The sequence below is a fragment of the Taeniopygia guttata genome, chromosome 27 (assembly GCF_048771995.1).
Source record: "Taeniopygia guttata chromosome 27, bTaeGut7.mat, whole genome shotgun sequence".
In the NCBI taxonomy this organism is placed as follows: Eukaryota; Metazoa; Chordata; class Aves; order Passeriformes; family Estrildidae; genus Taeniopygia; species Taeniopygia guttata.
Genome location: NC_133052.1, coordinates 1,012,539 through 1,027,671, shown reverse-complemented (window position 1 = coordinate 1,027,671; position 15,133 = coordinate 1,012,539). Strand labels below are relative to the sequence as shown.

At 66.2% G+C, this 15,133-nt stretch overlaps 2 protein-coding genes across 2 annotated transcripts; one reads left to right on the top strand and one right to left on the bottom strand.

Moving 5' to 3' along the window:
- Window positions 1-1,184: 1,184 nt before the first annotated feature.
- Window positions 1,185-6,679, top strand: ABI3 (ABI family member 3). The gene is made up of 8 exons (XM_041721586.2): window positions 1,185-1,479; window positions 2,518-2,685; window positions 3,116-3,292; window positions 4,314-4,399; window positions 5,022-5,117; window positions 5,667-6,001; window positions 6,100-6,222; window positions 6,596-6,679. Exons 1-8 carry the CDS (start codon window positions 1,363-1,365, stop codon window positions 6,625-6,627), a joined length of 1,134 nt encoding a protein of 377 aa, XP_041577520.2. The 5' UTR covers window positions 1,185-1,362; the 3' UTR covers window positions 6,628-6,679.
- Window positions 6,680-8,428: 1,749 nt separating this feature from the next.
- Window positions 8,429-13,440, bottom strand: PHOSPHO1 (phosphoethanolamine/phosphocholine phosphatase 1). The gene is made up of 3 exons (XM_030256266.4): window positions 13,239-13,440; window positions 10,121-10,190; window positions 8,429-9,292 (listed from the first exon to the last, which is right to left on the bottom strand). The coding sequence occupies exons 2-3, from the start codon at window positions 10,163-10,165 to the stop codon at window positions 8,540-8,542; spliced, it is 798 nt and encodes a 265-aa protein (XP_030112126.4). The 5' UTR covers window positions 10,166-10,190; window positions 13,239-13,440; the 3' UTR covers window positions 8,429-8,539.
- Between the last annotated feature and the right edge of the window lie 1,693 nt (window positions 13,441-15,133).

The window sequence follows — 15,133 nt, the reverse complement described above, 5'->3', positions numbered from 1 at the left end:
CCGGCTCGGATCGGTGCCGGGCTCGGAGCGGTCCCGGGCTCGGATCGGTCCCGGCTCGGATCGGTCCCGGCTCGGTTCGGTGCCGGGCTCGGATCGGTCCCGGCTCGGATCGGTCCCGGCTCGGATCAATCCCGGGCTCGGATCGGTCCCGGCTCGGATCGGTCCCGGCTCGGATCGGTGCCGGGCTCGGATCGGGGCCGGGCTCGGATCGGTCCCGGCTCGGATCGGTGCCGGGCTCGGATCGGTGCCGCGGGGATCAGGAATTCCATCATTTCCCCGGGATGGGCTCAGGAAGGGCCCGGCCCGGGCTGCGGACACCGGACACCGGACACCGCCCGGGCGGCCCCGGGAGCACCGGGGGTGGAGCGGGAGCAGCGGAGAGCCCGGAGGGGCTGTCCGAGCCCCGGGAACGGGAATTTCCCGCGGGGACGTGGAACGGGAGTCCCGGGTGAAGGACGCGCTGCCGCCAGCCCGGGCACCTCGGGGGTCACCGAGCACCGGGAGGGGCACCGGGGCTGTCCCGGGAGGGGCACCGGGGCTGTCCCGGCATCCCGGAACATTCCCTGCCCTTCCCTTCCCTTCCCTTCACCGGGCGGGCGGGGCGCGCTGCCGTGGGAGTTCCTGAGGGTTCCTGAGCGTTCCGAGCGTTCCTGGATGTGCCCCGGCCCCGGGAGGGCGGCACAGGGGGCAGAGACGGGGTCGGGATGGTGTTAGGGTCGGGGTCCTTCTGGGGTCGGGGTCCTTTTAGGGTCAGGATCCTTTTGGGGTCGGGATCCCTCTGGTGTCGGGATCCTTTTGGAGTCGGGATCCTTCTGGGACCAGGATCCTTCTGGGGTTGGGATCCTTTAAGGGTCAGGATCCCTCTGGGGTCAGGATCCTTCTGGGATCAGGATCCTTCCAGGGTCGGGATCCTTTTGGGGTCAGGATCCCTTTGGTGTCAGGATCCTTTTGGGGTCTGGACCCTTCTGGTGTCGGGATCTTTTTGGACTCTGGATCCCTCTGGTGTCGGGATCCTTTTGGGGTCAGGACCCTTTTGGACTCTAGACCCCTCTGGTGTCGGGACCCTTTCGGGCTCTGGACCTTTCCAGTGTCGGGACCCTTTCGGGCTCTCTCCCGCCCGCAGCCCCGGTTCCCGGTTCCCGGTTCCCGGTGTCCCGGTGCCCCGCACCGCTCCGCGCTGCCATCCCCGCTGCCCCCGGGGCCCTTTTCCCCGTGGCCGGTCCCCGTGTCTCCCTCGCCGCCGAGCGGGGCGGGGTGTCCCGGGTGGGACGGGGACACGGCGGCGCCCGCGGGCCCCGCGTCAGCACCGGCCGCGGCTTCAAAGCGCGGCCCCGGGAGGAAGCGGGAGCGGAGCCCGGCGCGATGTCGGAGCTGGAGCGGCTGCGGCAGAGCGACATCCCCGCGGGCCGGCAGCGGCTGCGGGAGCAGCACGGCAACCTGCTGCGGGTGGCCGACTACTGCCACGGCAACTACCTGCAGGTCAGCCCGGGCCGGGCCGGGCCGGGCCGTGCCAGCCCCGGGAGCCCGAGCATCCATCCCCGCTGGCTCCCGGCCCCTGTGCCCGGTGCTGTTTGCCCGTGCCTCGGGCTCTCCTCGGCTCCCCAGCGGCTCTCCAGAGGTTTGGGGTGCGGGGAGGGTTCTCCGGGGCTCGGGGGAGCGTTGGCACAGGGCTGGGGCCGGCAGCGGGTCACAGGGGCTGGGAGGTGGCACCTGGCAGGGCCTGGGCGGGCAGGGCGAGCGTGGGGCTCTGCTGGTGCATCCTCCTCATCCTCATCCTCCTCCTCCTCCTCATCCTCCTCAAATGCCCCTCGGGCCCTCCCTGCCGGGCAGGGGTCCCGCTGTGCCCGCCAGGGCCGTGGCCGTGGCCCCTGCCGGCCCCGAAGGGCCCGGAGCCAGCGGGGCAGAACCGGAGGGAAATGAGCTGAGCTATTCCGAGAGATGAGAGCCCCGGCTCGGCTGAGAGAGCCCCGGTTCGGCTGAGACAGCCCCGGTTCGGCTGAGAGAGCCCCGGTTCGGCTGAGAGAGCCCCGGTTCGGCTGAGAGCCCCGGTTCGGCTGACACAGCCCCGGTTCGGCTGAGAGAGCCCCGGTTCGGCTGAGAGCCCCGGTTCGGCTGAGACAGCCCCGGTTCGGCTGAGAGAGCCCCGGTTCGGCTGAGAGAGCCCCGGTTCGGCTGAGACAGCCCCGGTTCGGCTGAGAGAGCCCCGGTTCGGCTGAGAGAGCCCCGGTTCGGCTGAGAGAGCCCCGGTTCGGCTGAGAGAGCCCCGGTTCAGCTGGGAGCCCCGAGCCCCGGCCCGGCTGGTGCCACCCCCGCTGTCCCACGCGTGGCTCCCCGGCTGTCCCCAGCGCTGGCCGGACACTGGGCCGCGCACTCGGTGCCCTCGGGACGTGCCGGGACATCATTCCCGGCAGGAATCCCGGGGCACCCCCGGACCCCCGCCCGCCGTGCACCGGGGGAAGCGTGAGGCATTTGGAAAGCAGAAGGAAACCCGTCCCACGGCCGCGGTGTCCCCCGCAGGCCGGCGACAAGAGGAAGGCGCTGGAGGAGACGATGGCCCTGAGCACGCAGTCCCTGGCCAGTGTCACCTACCAGGTCAGCAGCGTGGCCACCGCCTTCCTGCGCCTGCTGGAGCTGCTGGCGGCCCGGCTGCGCCGCGTGGAGAGCGACATCGCCTGCGTGGCACAGGTGGGACCGGCCCGGGTGGCTTTGGGTGGCCCCAGGGGCTGGGGACCCTCCCTGGGCAGGAATGGGGCTCGGGGGAGTTTTCCCGTCACAAATCCCAAATTGCCTCAGGATCTCCGAGTGGGCTGCTGCAGAGTCCTGTGGCCACCCGGCCTCTTCCCGGCTCCAGGGTCACCCCGAGCCTGTCCAGCACGGGAGGGGACAGCACCCGGTGGCCCCTGGGGGTGGCTGACCCCTCATGTCCCCCCATTCCCGTCTTTGGGACACTGCGGGGACACCGGGGCTGTGCCGGGGCACGGCAGGAGCCGCCCCACAGCAATCCTGACCCCCATCCCCTCCCTCGCTCCCTCCCGGGGCTGGCAGGGACGGTGGCACCCCGGGGAGGGGGGGGACAGCCTGGGGTGGCATTTTGGGGACAGCGTCACCTCGGCAGAGCGTGGACATGCACGAGGAGAAGGTGTCGCGCCGCGAGATCGGCGCGCTGGCCGTCACCAGGCGGTTCCTGAGCTGCCAGAAGGTCGTGGCCCCCCCAAATCCCCCCGTGCTGGAGCCCTACCACAGGAAACCCCTCAGCTTCAGCGCGCTGGACGCCATCGGCCACGGGGTCAAGGTCAGCGCCGGGGGTCCCACAGGGGCTTGGTGGCACTTCGCTGTCCCCCGTGTCCCCAGCGCTCCCTGAGGGGTGCACGGGTGGCTCAGACCCTCCTCCGTGGGGCAGTGGGGTCTGCCCGTGCCCACCCAGCTCTGGGGGTCTGGCACCCCACAGAGCCTTTCCCAGCGGGGCTTTGGGAGCCTCTGAGCCCCACGGAGCCTTGCCCAGCTCTGAAAGGCTGTCCACGAAAGGGTTTTGGAGGTCTCACAGCCCCACGGATCCTTCCCTGCTCCGGAAAACCCCCACGGGAGGGTTCAGAGGCCTCCTGGCCCCACAGAACCTCCCCCACGGGAGGGTTCAGAGGCCTCCAAGCCCCACAGATCCTCCCCACTGCAGAAAACCCCCACGGGAGGGTTCAGAGGCCTCCTGGCCCCACAGAACCTCCCCCACGGGAGGGGTTCAGAGGCTTCCCAGCCCCACAGAACCTCCCCCACTGAAGAAATCCCCCACAGGAGGGTTCAGAGGCCTCCCAGCCCCACGGGAGGGTTCAGAGGCCTCCCAGCCCCACGGGAGGGTTCAGAGGCCTCCCAGCCCCACGGGAGGGTTCAGAGGCCTCCCAGCCCCACGGGAGGGTTCAGAGGCGTCCCAGCCTCACGGGCCGGGGAAGTGGCCCCGCGGTGGCCGCGGTTCCCACGGTGCCGCTGCCTCGTGCCGCCCCCGCGGCCCCGGCGGCTCCTTCCGCTCTCTCCCCCGAGCCTGGGGCCGCTTCCCTTTTTGGGGAGAATGTCACAGCCCTGGGGCGCCCGAGGTCACGGGGCAGGGATGTCACCTGTGCATGTCCCCGTGTCTGTGTGTCCACGTGTCCCTGTGTCCCTGTGTCCCCATGTCCACGTGTCCCCATGTCCCCATGTCCCCGTGTCTGTGTGTCCCCGTGTCCCATGTCCTGTGTCCCGTGTCCCGTGTCCCGTGTCCCGTGTCCCGTGTCCCGTGTCCCGTGTCCCCATGTCCCCATGTCCCGTGTCCGTGTCCCGTGTCCCAGGACACCAGCACGCAGCTGTCCCGCACCGGCACTCTGGCTCGGAGAAGCGCCAAATCCTGCTCGGCACAGGCCGGGGGAGCGCCAGGGTGAGACGGGCCGGGGGGCGGCGCGTGGCCCTGCGATCCCATTGATCCCATTGATCCCATCCTATCAATCCCATCCCATCCTATCCCATCCCATTGATCCCAACTCATCCCTTCCCACTGATCCAAATCCAGCCCATCCCATCCCATTGATCCCATTGATCCCATTGATCCCATCAATCCTGTTCCATCCCATTGATCCCATTGATCCCATTGATCCTAACTCATCCCATCCCATTGATCCCAACTCATCCCATCCCACTGATCCCATTGATCCCATCGATCCCATTGATCTCATCCTATCAATCCCATCCCATTCTATTGATCCCATTGATCCCATCCCATTGATCCCATTGATCCCATTGATCCCATTGATCCCATCCTATCAATCCCATCCCATTCTATTGATCCCATTGATCCCATCCCATTGATCCCATTGATCCCATCCCATTGATCCCATTGATCCCATCCCATCCCATTGATCCCATCCCATCCCATTGATCCCATTGATCCCATCCTATCAATCCCCTCCCATCCCATCCCACTGATCCCATCCCATCCCATCCCTTGATCCATCCCACCCATTGACCCTATCCCATCCCGTGGATCCCGTGGATCCCCGCAGGAGGAGCGGCCGTGTCCCGGGGCCGGTGCAGCCGCCCGTGGTTCCCGCGGGGAAGTTCCCGAGTGGCTCCTGCAGCTCCTCCCCGCTGCCCCTCCGGTACGGGGCGGCTTTGGGGCAAATATGGGGTTTTTGGGGGGTCTGCTGCCCCTGGGCCCGGCTTTGGGGCAAATATGGGGGTTTTGGGGGTTTGCTGCCCCTGGGCCCGGGTTTGGGGCAAATACAGGGTTTTGGGGTCTGCTGCTCATGTCCAGAGCAAGGGCATCCCTTAGGGAGAGGGGGAATGGCGGGGAAAGGTGGGAAAGAAATGGTGGGAAATAAATTATAGGAAATGGTGGGAAATTATGGGAAATGGTGGGAAATAAATGATGGGAAATGGTGGGAAAATTATGGGAAAAGGTGGGAAATGAGTGATGGGAAATGGTGGGAAATCAGTGATGGGAAATGGTGGGAAATGAATGATGGGAAATGGTGGGAAAGAGGGCACGAGGTGGGAGGAAATGGGGCACCATTTGGGTGGGGAGGGCCGTGCACAGCTGCAGAGCCTCGTGCCACACGGTGCCACCTCGTCCTGGCACGGGACAGCGTCTGTGCCCGGGGTGGGGACAGAGCCAGCCCCGCTGTGACACGGCTGCTCCTCACCCACAGCTCCAGCGGCGCCCCGGCAGCTCCTGGGGACGGAATTCCTGCCCCGCCACCTCTGCCAGGGCCACCCCTGCTGGCACCGTCCCCTCCAGGGCCTGCCGCTGCCATCCCAGCCCCACCACCGGTCCCTGGGGACCTGCTGCCACCTCACCCTAGGGACCTGCTGCCACCCCACCCCGGGGACCTGCTGCCACCCCACCCCGGGGACCTGCTGCCACCTGTACCCGGGGACCTGCTGCCACCCCACCCTGGGGACCTGCTGCCACCCCACCCCAGGGACCTGCTGCCACCCCACCCCGGGGACCTTCCCGTGTCCCCAGCAGAGCTCCCGCCCCCAGGTGAGTGCTCAGTGCTCCGGAGGGGTGACAGGGACACTGTGACCTGTCCCCATCCCTTCTGGGGGGTGGGAGCCCCTTCATCCCTCACCCTCCCGCAGCCCCCGGTGGCCCCGAGCCGCTGCCGCCACCCCCGGCTGTGCCTGACTTTGGGGACCTGGACCTGCCACCGCCACCAGACGCGGAGGAGCCTCCGTGGGCCCCGGAGAGCTGCCTGGAGAAAGGTACAGAATATCCTAAACCCCTGGAGAAATGTACAGAATATCCCAAAACCCCTGGAGAAAGGTACAGAATATCCTAAACCCCTAAAGAGAGGTGCAGAATATCCTAAAATCCCTAAAGAGAGGTGCAGAATATCCTAAACCCCTGGAGAAAGGTACAGAATATCCTAAACCCCTGGAGAAAGGTACAGAATATCCTAAACCCCTGGAGAAAGGTACAGAATATCCTAAACCCCTGGAGAAAGGTGCAGATTATCCTAAAATCCTGGAGAAAGGTACAGACAGCTGGGAATGCGGCAGGGTGGGAGCTGATCCCGGGGGCAGTCCTGGATCCCATCTCTGAATCCCAGCTCTGGATACCATCTCTGAATCCCAGCTCTGGATCCCCACCCTGGATCCCAGCTCTGAAGTTCAGCCCTGGATCCCAGCCCTGGATCCCAGCCCTGGATCCCCGCCCTGGATCCCACCTCTGGATCCCAGCTCTGGATCCCCGCCCAGAACGGGACCCTGGGCACGGAGCAGAGCTGCTGTCCCCGAGGCTCCAGAGATGCCCCAACCCCAAACCCCACCCCAAATCACCCCCCTGACCCCATTCTGCTGCCACAGAGATGGTCCCACCCCAAATCACCCCCCTGACCCCATTCTGCTGCTCCAGAGATGCTCCAACCCCAAACCCCCACCCCAAATCACCCCCCTGACCCCACCGTGCCGCTCCAACCCCGTCCCCCATCCCGGCCCTGTCCCCATCCCGCTCTGTCCCCGCTCTGTCCCCATCCCGGCCCTGTCCCCATCCCGGCCCTGTCCCCATCCCAGCTCTGTCCCCATCCCGGATCTGTCCCCATTTCAGATCTGTCCCCATCCCGCTCTGTCCCCGCTCTGTCCCCAACACAGCCGCTCTGCCGCCCCACGCGGGTTCGTGTCTTTAATTCCATGGCTTTGAGTTCCACACAGTCCGAGAGGAGGAGGAGGAGGAGGAAGGACGAGCTGGCACGGGGGGGGACAGCTCAGCGCTGCTTTGGTTATTTCCTGCGGGGTTTGGGGTTTTGGGGTTCGGGGGTTTGGGGGTTTGGGGGGTCGGGGCCGCCCTTAAGGCTGTGGACAAACCCGGGTAAACCCGGGATAAATCCAGGAGGAGCCAAGCCCGGAGAGCAGCGGGCCCTGGAGGTGCCCCCTGCAGAGTGCAATTAGAAGGGGTAATTAATATAATTAATACTGCGGTGGGGAGGGGCACACGGGTGAGGGGGGTTTGGCCTTTGGGGACCCGGTGCCAGGAGTGTCCCCGGGGGGATCGTGGCACCGGCAGTGCCCAGGACAGGGGGAATTCCCTGGGAATGGAGGGGCCACACGATCCAGGGAACGGCTGGGGCAGGGAGGGACACGGGACAGCCCCGGGACAGCCCCGGGACAAGCCAGGGGACAGCCCGGGGACAGCCCCGGGACAGCCCGGGACAAGCCGGGGAGAGCCCGGGGACAGCCCCGGGACAGCCCCGGGACAGCCCCGGGACAAGCTGGGGAGAGCGCGGGGACAGCCCAGGGACAGCCCGGGGACAGCGCGGGGACAGAGCGGGGACAGCCCCGGGACAAGCCGGGGACATCCCAGGACAGCGCGGGGACAGCCCGGGGACACCGCGGGGACCAGCCAGAATTCCCGGTGGGATCGGGACACAGGGAGCAGGGATTTCCCAGCCAGAATTCCTGGTGGGATCAGGAGAGCAGAGATTTCCCAGCCGGAATTCCCAGTGGAATCAGGGGAGCAGGGATTTTCCAGCCAGAATTCCCAGTGGGATCAGGAGAGCAGGGATTTCCCAGCCAGAATTCCCGGTGGGATCAGGAGAGCAGGGATTTCCCAGCCGGATCTCCCAGTGGGATCGGGAGCCCAGGGAACAGGGATCTCCCAGCAGGAGCAGGGATCCCCCAGCCGGAATTCCCAGTGGGATCAGGAGAGCAGGGATCTCCCAGTGGGAACAGGGATCTCCCAGCAGGAGCAGGGATCCCCCAGCCGGAATTCCCAGGGCCAGGCAGGCCAGGAGGAGGATGGCAGGAGCAGGGACGTGCCCAGCCCACGGGGGGCGAGCCGGCTGCTGGATTTTTGGGAATTCTAAGAGAAAAGTGCCCCGGAAATCCCCATCAGGTTGGCCAAGGGCAGGGCCAGGGGCCAGCAGAAAATGCTTCGGTGGCAGGAACGGAGCCGGGCCGGGCAGAGAGCGCCCCGGGAACGGGGCAGAGCCGGGCCAGGGGCCAGCAGAAGGTGCTTTGGTGGCCAGGAATGAGCCGGGCAGGGCAGAGAGCGCCCCGGGAACGGAGCTGAGCCATCACCCCCTCAGCACTCCCCGCGGAGCAGCTCCTGCAGGTACCGCGCCACCTCCACCGCCGACTCCCAGGGCACCACGGCGGCCCGGAAAGCGCCGGGCTGCTTCTCCTGGCTCTCCTGGATCAGCCGGTGCATGGGGAAGCCCTTCCTGGGGAAGGCCACGTCCGCCGCCCGCAGGGTCCCGGCGGGGCAGAAGTCGTTGGCGCCGTCGCCCACGTACAGAACCCTCCGGAACTCCGCGCCCTCGCGCGCCCGCTCCGCCAGGTACTCGCCGAGGATCTTGCCCTTGCACATGTTGGGCGGGCAGCGCGGGCACCGGTGGCTGTGGTAGGGCCCCAGCGTGAGGATGCCACGGCTGTCAAAGCCGGCCGGGTTGCTGAAGACCTTCCGGAAGAGCGACCAGGCGCCGGCCGCCCGCAGCTTGGCCTCCACGCCGAAGGTGTTGGCGTCGGAGATGAGCACCAGCTCGAAGCGCTGGCGGTGCCTGGAGAGGAACTGGAGGAGCTCGGCCACGCCGGGGGCCAGCGGGATGCTCTCGTAGAGCGCGCGCAGCTCGGCGGGGCGCAGGCCCTGCTCGCCCAGGAAGGCCAGCACCCGCCGCATGTGCTCGTTGTAGGATCCCCCTCGAGGGCTCTGCCGCAGCGCCTCGGGCAGCGCCCGGCCCCGCGCCACCGACTCGTCGCTGTTCTCCGCCACGATGGTCTCGTCAAAGTCGAACACCAGCAGGAACGGCGGCGGCCGCGCGGCAGCCATGGGCCCGGCCTGCGGGGACGGACGGACGGACGGACAGACAGACAGAGAGACAGAGAGACAGAGAGACAGAGAGACAGAGAGACAGAGAGACAGAGAGACAGACAGACAGAGAGACAGAGAGACAGAGAGACAGACAGACAGACAGACAGAGAGACAGAGAGACAGAGAGACAGAGAGACAGACAGACACTGCTGTCAGTGGGACAGACAGACCCGGTGTGATTGGGGTGTGGGACAGACAGACACCGCTGTCAGTGGGACAGACAGACCCTCTGTCCCTGTGTGTGGGACAGACAGACACTGCTGTCAGTGGGACAGACCCAGTGTCACTGGGACAGACAGACCCTGCAGACAGAGGGGACAGGGGGACAGAGGGACAGAGGGACAGAGGGACAAAGGGACAGAGGGGACAGAGGGACAGAGGGGACAGAGGGACAGAGATGGGGACAGAGGGACAGAGGGGACAGAGGGACAGAGGGACAGAGGGGACACAGGGACAGGGGGGACACAGCTGGGACAGGGGGGGACAGCCCAGGGGGGTCGGGTGGGATTTTAGGGACGAGTTCCTCCCCTGGGGGATGGAACCGGCACAGCTCCCCAGGGGTGCCCAGGGTGGGGTTTTGGGGTGTCCCGCAGGGCCGGGAGCTGGGCTGGGTGATCTTGGGGGACCCCGGGTGATCCTGGGGGATCCTGGGTGATCCCGGGGTATCCTGGGGGATCCCTGCCAGCTCAGGACATTCCACAACCCCAAAATCAGCCCAGCCTGGCACCCCCTGCTCCCCTCGGCCCTCCCCGGCCGCCCCCGGGTGGAATTTGGGGTCCCCGGGCTGGCACTGACCTTAGGGAGGCATGACAGCCCCAGGGCCGGGCAGCACCTCCTCATGCCCGCAGCATCCCCGCGCCGAGGCCTGCAGGGCACAGAAAAGAGGGAATTCCGTCACTCCCGGGCCTTTCCCATGGATATTCCCGAGTTTCGGCGGCTTCTGGTCCGGGCTGGGGGGGCTGCAGGAGAGCGGAGCCCGTGTGAAGCCTCTGATCCCTCCGGATCCCCCGGGAGGGCAGCGAGGGAGCAGCAAAAAAATAAATAAAACAAAAAACTGGGAAGAGCAAAAAACCCTGGGAAGAGAAAAAAACCCTGGGAAGAGCAAAAAACCCTGGAAAAAAAGAACGGGAACAACAACGACAACAACAAAAACCAAAAACAAAACCAAAAACCAACAAAAAAAAAAAGTGAGAACAGCAAAAATAAAAAAAGGAAATAGCAAAAAAAACTGGGAATGGCAAAAAAAAAAAAAGTGAATAGTAAAAAACCTGGGAACAGGAAAACAAATGGGAATAGCAAAAAAAACGGGAATAGAAAAAAAAAAAGGGAACAGCAAAAAACCTGGAACAGGAAAAAAATGGGAATAGCAAAAAAAAACCCAAACCCCTCGATTTTCCTCCAGCAGAATTAACTCGGGGTGTTCCTTTGGATGGAGAGATTCCCCTGGGATGACACCAAGCGGAATTCTGCCGAAACCTCCCCAAAAATCACCGAGGCCGCTGGAAATTCGGGAATTCCCGCTGGGAATTGGAGCCGGGGCCGGGATTTGGCAGCAGCAGCAGGAGGGGGCCGGGGCTGGAGGTGATTTTTGGGGTTTGGATGGATCCGAGCCCGGTCCCGACTATTTTGGGCACGAAAAACCCGCGGCTGCGGCGGCACCTGGCCCGGGGTGCGACCCGGGCTGGAAATGTTGGAAAAATCCCTTTTTTTGTGAGGCCTGGAACCGCACGCTGGGTGTTGCTTTGCTAAAAAAAGCCCCGCAGAAATTGAGGGTTTATTTACAGACAGAATCCGGAGCCAAACAACGCCGCAGCCGGGCTGGGAGCGGCTTCCAAAGCGGGAGAGACGGAAAAAAATAGGGATTAAACAGGAAAGGGGAACAGGCAGCAGCGAGGAAATAATTTGGGATGAAGCCTCAGGGAGAGTTTGTGGTGCTGGGGGGGCCGGGGGACACCGGGGACACCGGAGCCGTGGGGGCAGCGGGCACGGGGGGTGAAACTGCCCCAAAAACTGCTCCAAATCCCTGGAAAAGTCATCCCGAGCCTCCCTGGCCCGGCGGGACGGATCCCTCGGGATTTCTGGGGAAAACGCTGATCCCGGGACCGGCGGGACAATCCCGGCCCCGTGTCCCCGCAGGAGCTCGGAGCATCCCCGAGATGCGGCTGCAGGAGCTGCTCACCCCAAAACGGCCCCAAAACTGCCCCAAAACTGCCCCAAAACTGCCCCAAACCCGCCCCAAAATTGCCCCAAACCCGCCCCAAAATTGTCCCAACCCCGTGATGAACGGGATCACAATGAGCCCCAAACCGGAGCCGGCGTTATTTGGGGATTGAGTCCCTGGCGGGTTATTTCGGGATTTAAATCCTCTGACGGCTCCTGGCATCCCACAAATCCCCAAATCCCCAAATCCTTGGGATATGGGAAAGGAAATCCCACCCCAATAACCCCGAGCTCAGCCAGCCCGGGGGCAGCGATTCCAGCTCCGTCCCTGGTCCCGCTCCCACGGGAGGGGAAATCCCGGGAGCGGATCCCGAATTTTGGTCTGGGATGGGGCAGAGGGGAGGGAAATCCCGGGAGCGGATCCCAAATTTTGGTCCCGAATGGGGCAGAGGGAGGGGAAATCCCGGGAGCGGATCCCAAATTTTGGTGCGGGATGGAGCAGCCGGGAGCGCCTTCCCACAAATAAATAAAAGACGCTCCCCCGGGAAGCGAAACAGCCGCAATTCCCCCAAAAAAGCGCAGCCGGAGGGACGGAAATTAACGGGATCGTTGCTCGGGAATAAAGGTTTAAACGGGCTGAGGTCTTGGGCTGAGGTCGGAAAGCGCCGGGAAATGCCGGGAATCCTTTCCCGGTCCCGGATTTCGGGATTTGGGGGTCCCTGTCCCCAGAGCCGGGGGAGGAAGGACCGGAGCCGCCCCGGTGCTCTCGGCCGTGCCCGGTTTGGAGCTTTTTAACCCCAAAGTGATTTTGGGTGCGTTAAATATTCGGGATTTTAAGGACCTCAGATCCCAGCTCCGGGGCAGAATTCCCGGGAAACCGAGCGGGGGGAACCCGCTGCCCCAAAAACCGCCAGGGGAGAACCGGGACCGGGACACGCTCCCGCCGCCGCCGCAATGGAACCGGAGCCGCTGCCAAGCCCGGCGGCTCCCGAATAGGAGAAAATGCGGGAATTACCGGGAATTCCCGGGAAGGAGCGCTCGGAGCGGTCCCGCCAGCCCCGGGGTCCTTCCCGGGCTCCGCTTTCCCGGTGAATTCCCGGTACGGGCGCGGGCAGAGCCTTCCCGGTCACCGCGGGGGACGGGGCTGCTCCGGCGGTTCCCGGTGTTTGTTTTTCCTGCCGCAGCCCCGGTTCGGCCCCGGAACGCGGCGGTTCGGGGGTCCAGCCCCGGATCCCGGATCCCGGTTCCCGCCGCGGCCGTGGCCTCCCGCCCGGTGCCACCGGGCCGCCAGCGGCTGCGGCTCCGGTACCGGCACGGCTCCGGTACCGGCACAGCCCCGGTACCGGCACAGCCCCTCCCCGAGCTCCGCGGCTCCCCCCGGTACCGGCGGGGCTGAATCGCGGCCGCTCCGTGCCCGGGTGGCACCTCCCGGTACCGGCAGCAGCCGCAGCGGTACCGGGAGGGTCCAACCGGGTGGGGACGGCCCCGGTACCGGCAGGGTCCAACCGAATCAGGACCCCCTGTACCGGCAGGGGCTGCCCCGGTACCGGCAGGGTCAAACCGCATCGGCATCCCCGGTACCGGCACCATCCGCTCGGCTCCCGGCAGGATCCCGCCGGGTGGAGACCCCCGGTACCGGCACCATCCGATCTCGGCAGGGTCCAAGCAGGGAGAAACCCGCCGGTACCGGCAGCAGCCGCGGCGGATGCGGCATCTCCCGGTACCGCCGCGGTGCCGCCTCTCGCCTCCTTACCGGGTCGGAACCTGCCGGGAGCTCCCGGCCCGCCCCGGTGCCGGAGTGCGCGGGGGCGGCGCGGGGGCAGCCCGGGCTCGGGGCCGCTCCGGGGCCGCTCCGGTGCCGCTCCGGGGCCGCTCCGGGGCCGGTTCGGCGCCGGTGCCGCCGCTGCCGCGGGCGCGGCCCCTTTAAGGCGACGCCACCGGGGCCGCTCGGAGCCGCCGCAGTGCGCCGACGTCATCGCCGCGCAGCCAATGGCGGCGCAGCTTTCCCGCCGCGGAGGGGCGGGGCCAGCGCAGGCCACGCCCCTTCCCGCGGGGCGCGTGTCCCGCCGCCGCCCCCGCCCCGCTCCAAAAGTTCCCAAATCGGGAAAAACCAACAAAAACCGGCGCTCCCCCCGCCCCCGGTGCCCGCTCCGTGTGTGTCACCGCAGCCCTTTGAGGGGGGTCACCCCCGAAGCCAAGCGCGGCGCCGAGGCTCCGAGAGAGAAAAACGCCCGAATTGTCCCCAAAATAACGGCGGGGACGGGCGGGGACGGGCGAGGGGCCCCGGCGCGGCCGCAGCGCTAATTTTGGGACCGGGACGGGCAATTGCAGCGTGGCCGTGCCAGGGCAGCGCCCGCCGGCCCCGCCCGGGCTCCGCCGGTATCGCGGGGCCGCAGCGGCCGCCGAGATAAACCCGCCCGGGCGGGGCCCGGGGCCACCGGGACGGGCCCGCGGCTTTTCGCCGCTTTGTCATTAAAAACCTCCCGAGGGGAAGGCGCGGCCGGGATTCCAAAGGTCGGGAGAAGCCGCGGGGTTCGCTCCCGCCCGGGGCCGGCCGTGCCACGTTGTCCCGGTGCCGCGGGCACAGCCCCGAACTCGGCGTTTTGCTCGTTTTTGGTAAAAATTCTGTCCCGGGATCTGCCCTGGTTCCCCCGACCCCGCGCCACCGGCCCCTCCTGGGAATGCCAGGGAATTCTGCCAGGGAATTCTGTCAGGGAATTCTGCCAGGGAATTCTGCCCGGGAATTCTGCCCGGGAGTTCTTTTATTCCCTCCTCAGCCCGGGGGTCTCCGGCTCCGGGATTCGCTCCCCCCGGGACATTTCCCCTCCCTGGAGCCGCTCCAGCCCCGAATCCAAAGGGGGAATTAATTCCCCACGGGCTCCTGCCCCTTCCAGCGGGATCCAGCGGGGCAAAGACCAGCCCGGGATCATCCCGGACCCATCCCGGGCTCATCCCGGGCTCATCCCGGGTTCATCCCGGGCCATCCCAGCCCCGGGAGCTCGGCAGGGACGCTCCCGGTGATTTTCCACTGCGGAGAGCCGCGGGGAGCGGGCGAGGACAGAGCCCGGGGCGGGCGCTGCTGGCAGCACCGGAGCGGCCCCGGGAGCTTTTCCCGGTCCCGGGACCCGCCTGGATTCCCCCGGGAGCCTTTTCCCGGTCCTTGGACCCGCCTGGATCCCCCGGGAGCCTTTTCCCATCCCTTGGACCCGCCTGGATCCCCCGGGAGCCTTTTCCCATCCCTTGGACCCGCCTGGATCCCCGGGGGACCCGGGCCAGCCCCGCTGGCTCCAGGTTTATCCTGGATTTTGGGATCCCCGCGTGTCCCCCCCCGAATTTTGGAATCCCGGGGCGCGGTGGGATCAGAGCTCCCGGAGCCCCGCGGGTTGGGAGGGGATTGAGGCTTCCCGGGGGAATTCCTGCGGCTCGGGGAGGGATAAGGAGAATTCCAGCTGCAGCCGCTCCCCTCCTGCCGCCACCAAAGCGACTCCAAAATCCATTAATCCAGGATTTCCATTAGAGCAGCACATTCCCGGCGGTTGGATAAAATTCCGTGATCAATAGGAGCGGAAAAAACTCCGGAACTGGCAAAAAAAAAAAGGCAGAAAATTCCGGGACACGTGGAGCACCCGGGGAATTCCCGAATTCCCC

Bases quoted from the DNA above. Each gene is read 5' to 3' on its own strand.
- ABI3 (XM_041721586.2), top strand. From the start codon at position 1,363: ATGTCGGAGCTGGAGCGGCTGCGGCAGAGCGACATCCCCGCGGGCCGG. The intron at 2,686-3,115 runs GTGGGACCGGCC...TCACCTCGGCAG, and splicing joins ACATCGCCTGCGTGGCACAG to AGCGTGGACATGCACGAGGA. The intron at 6,002-6,099 runs GTGAGTGCTCAG...ACCCTCCCGCAG, and splicing joins AGCAGAGCTCCCGCCCCCAG to CCCCCGGTGGCCCCGAGCCG.
- PHOSPHO1 (XM_030256266.4), bottom strand. From the start codon at position 10,165: ATGAGGAGGTGCTGCCCGGCCCTGGGGCTGTCATGCCTCCCTAAG. The intron at 9,293-10,120 runs GTCAGTGCCAGC...CCGTCCCCGCAG, and splicing joins GGCTGTCATGCCTCCCTAAG to GCCGGGCCCATGGCTGCCGC.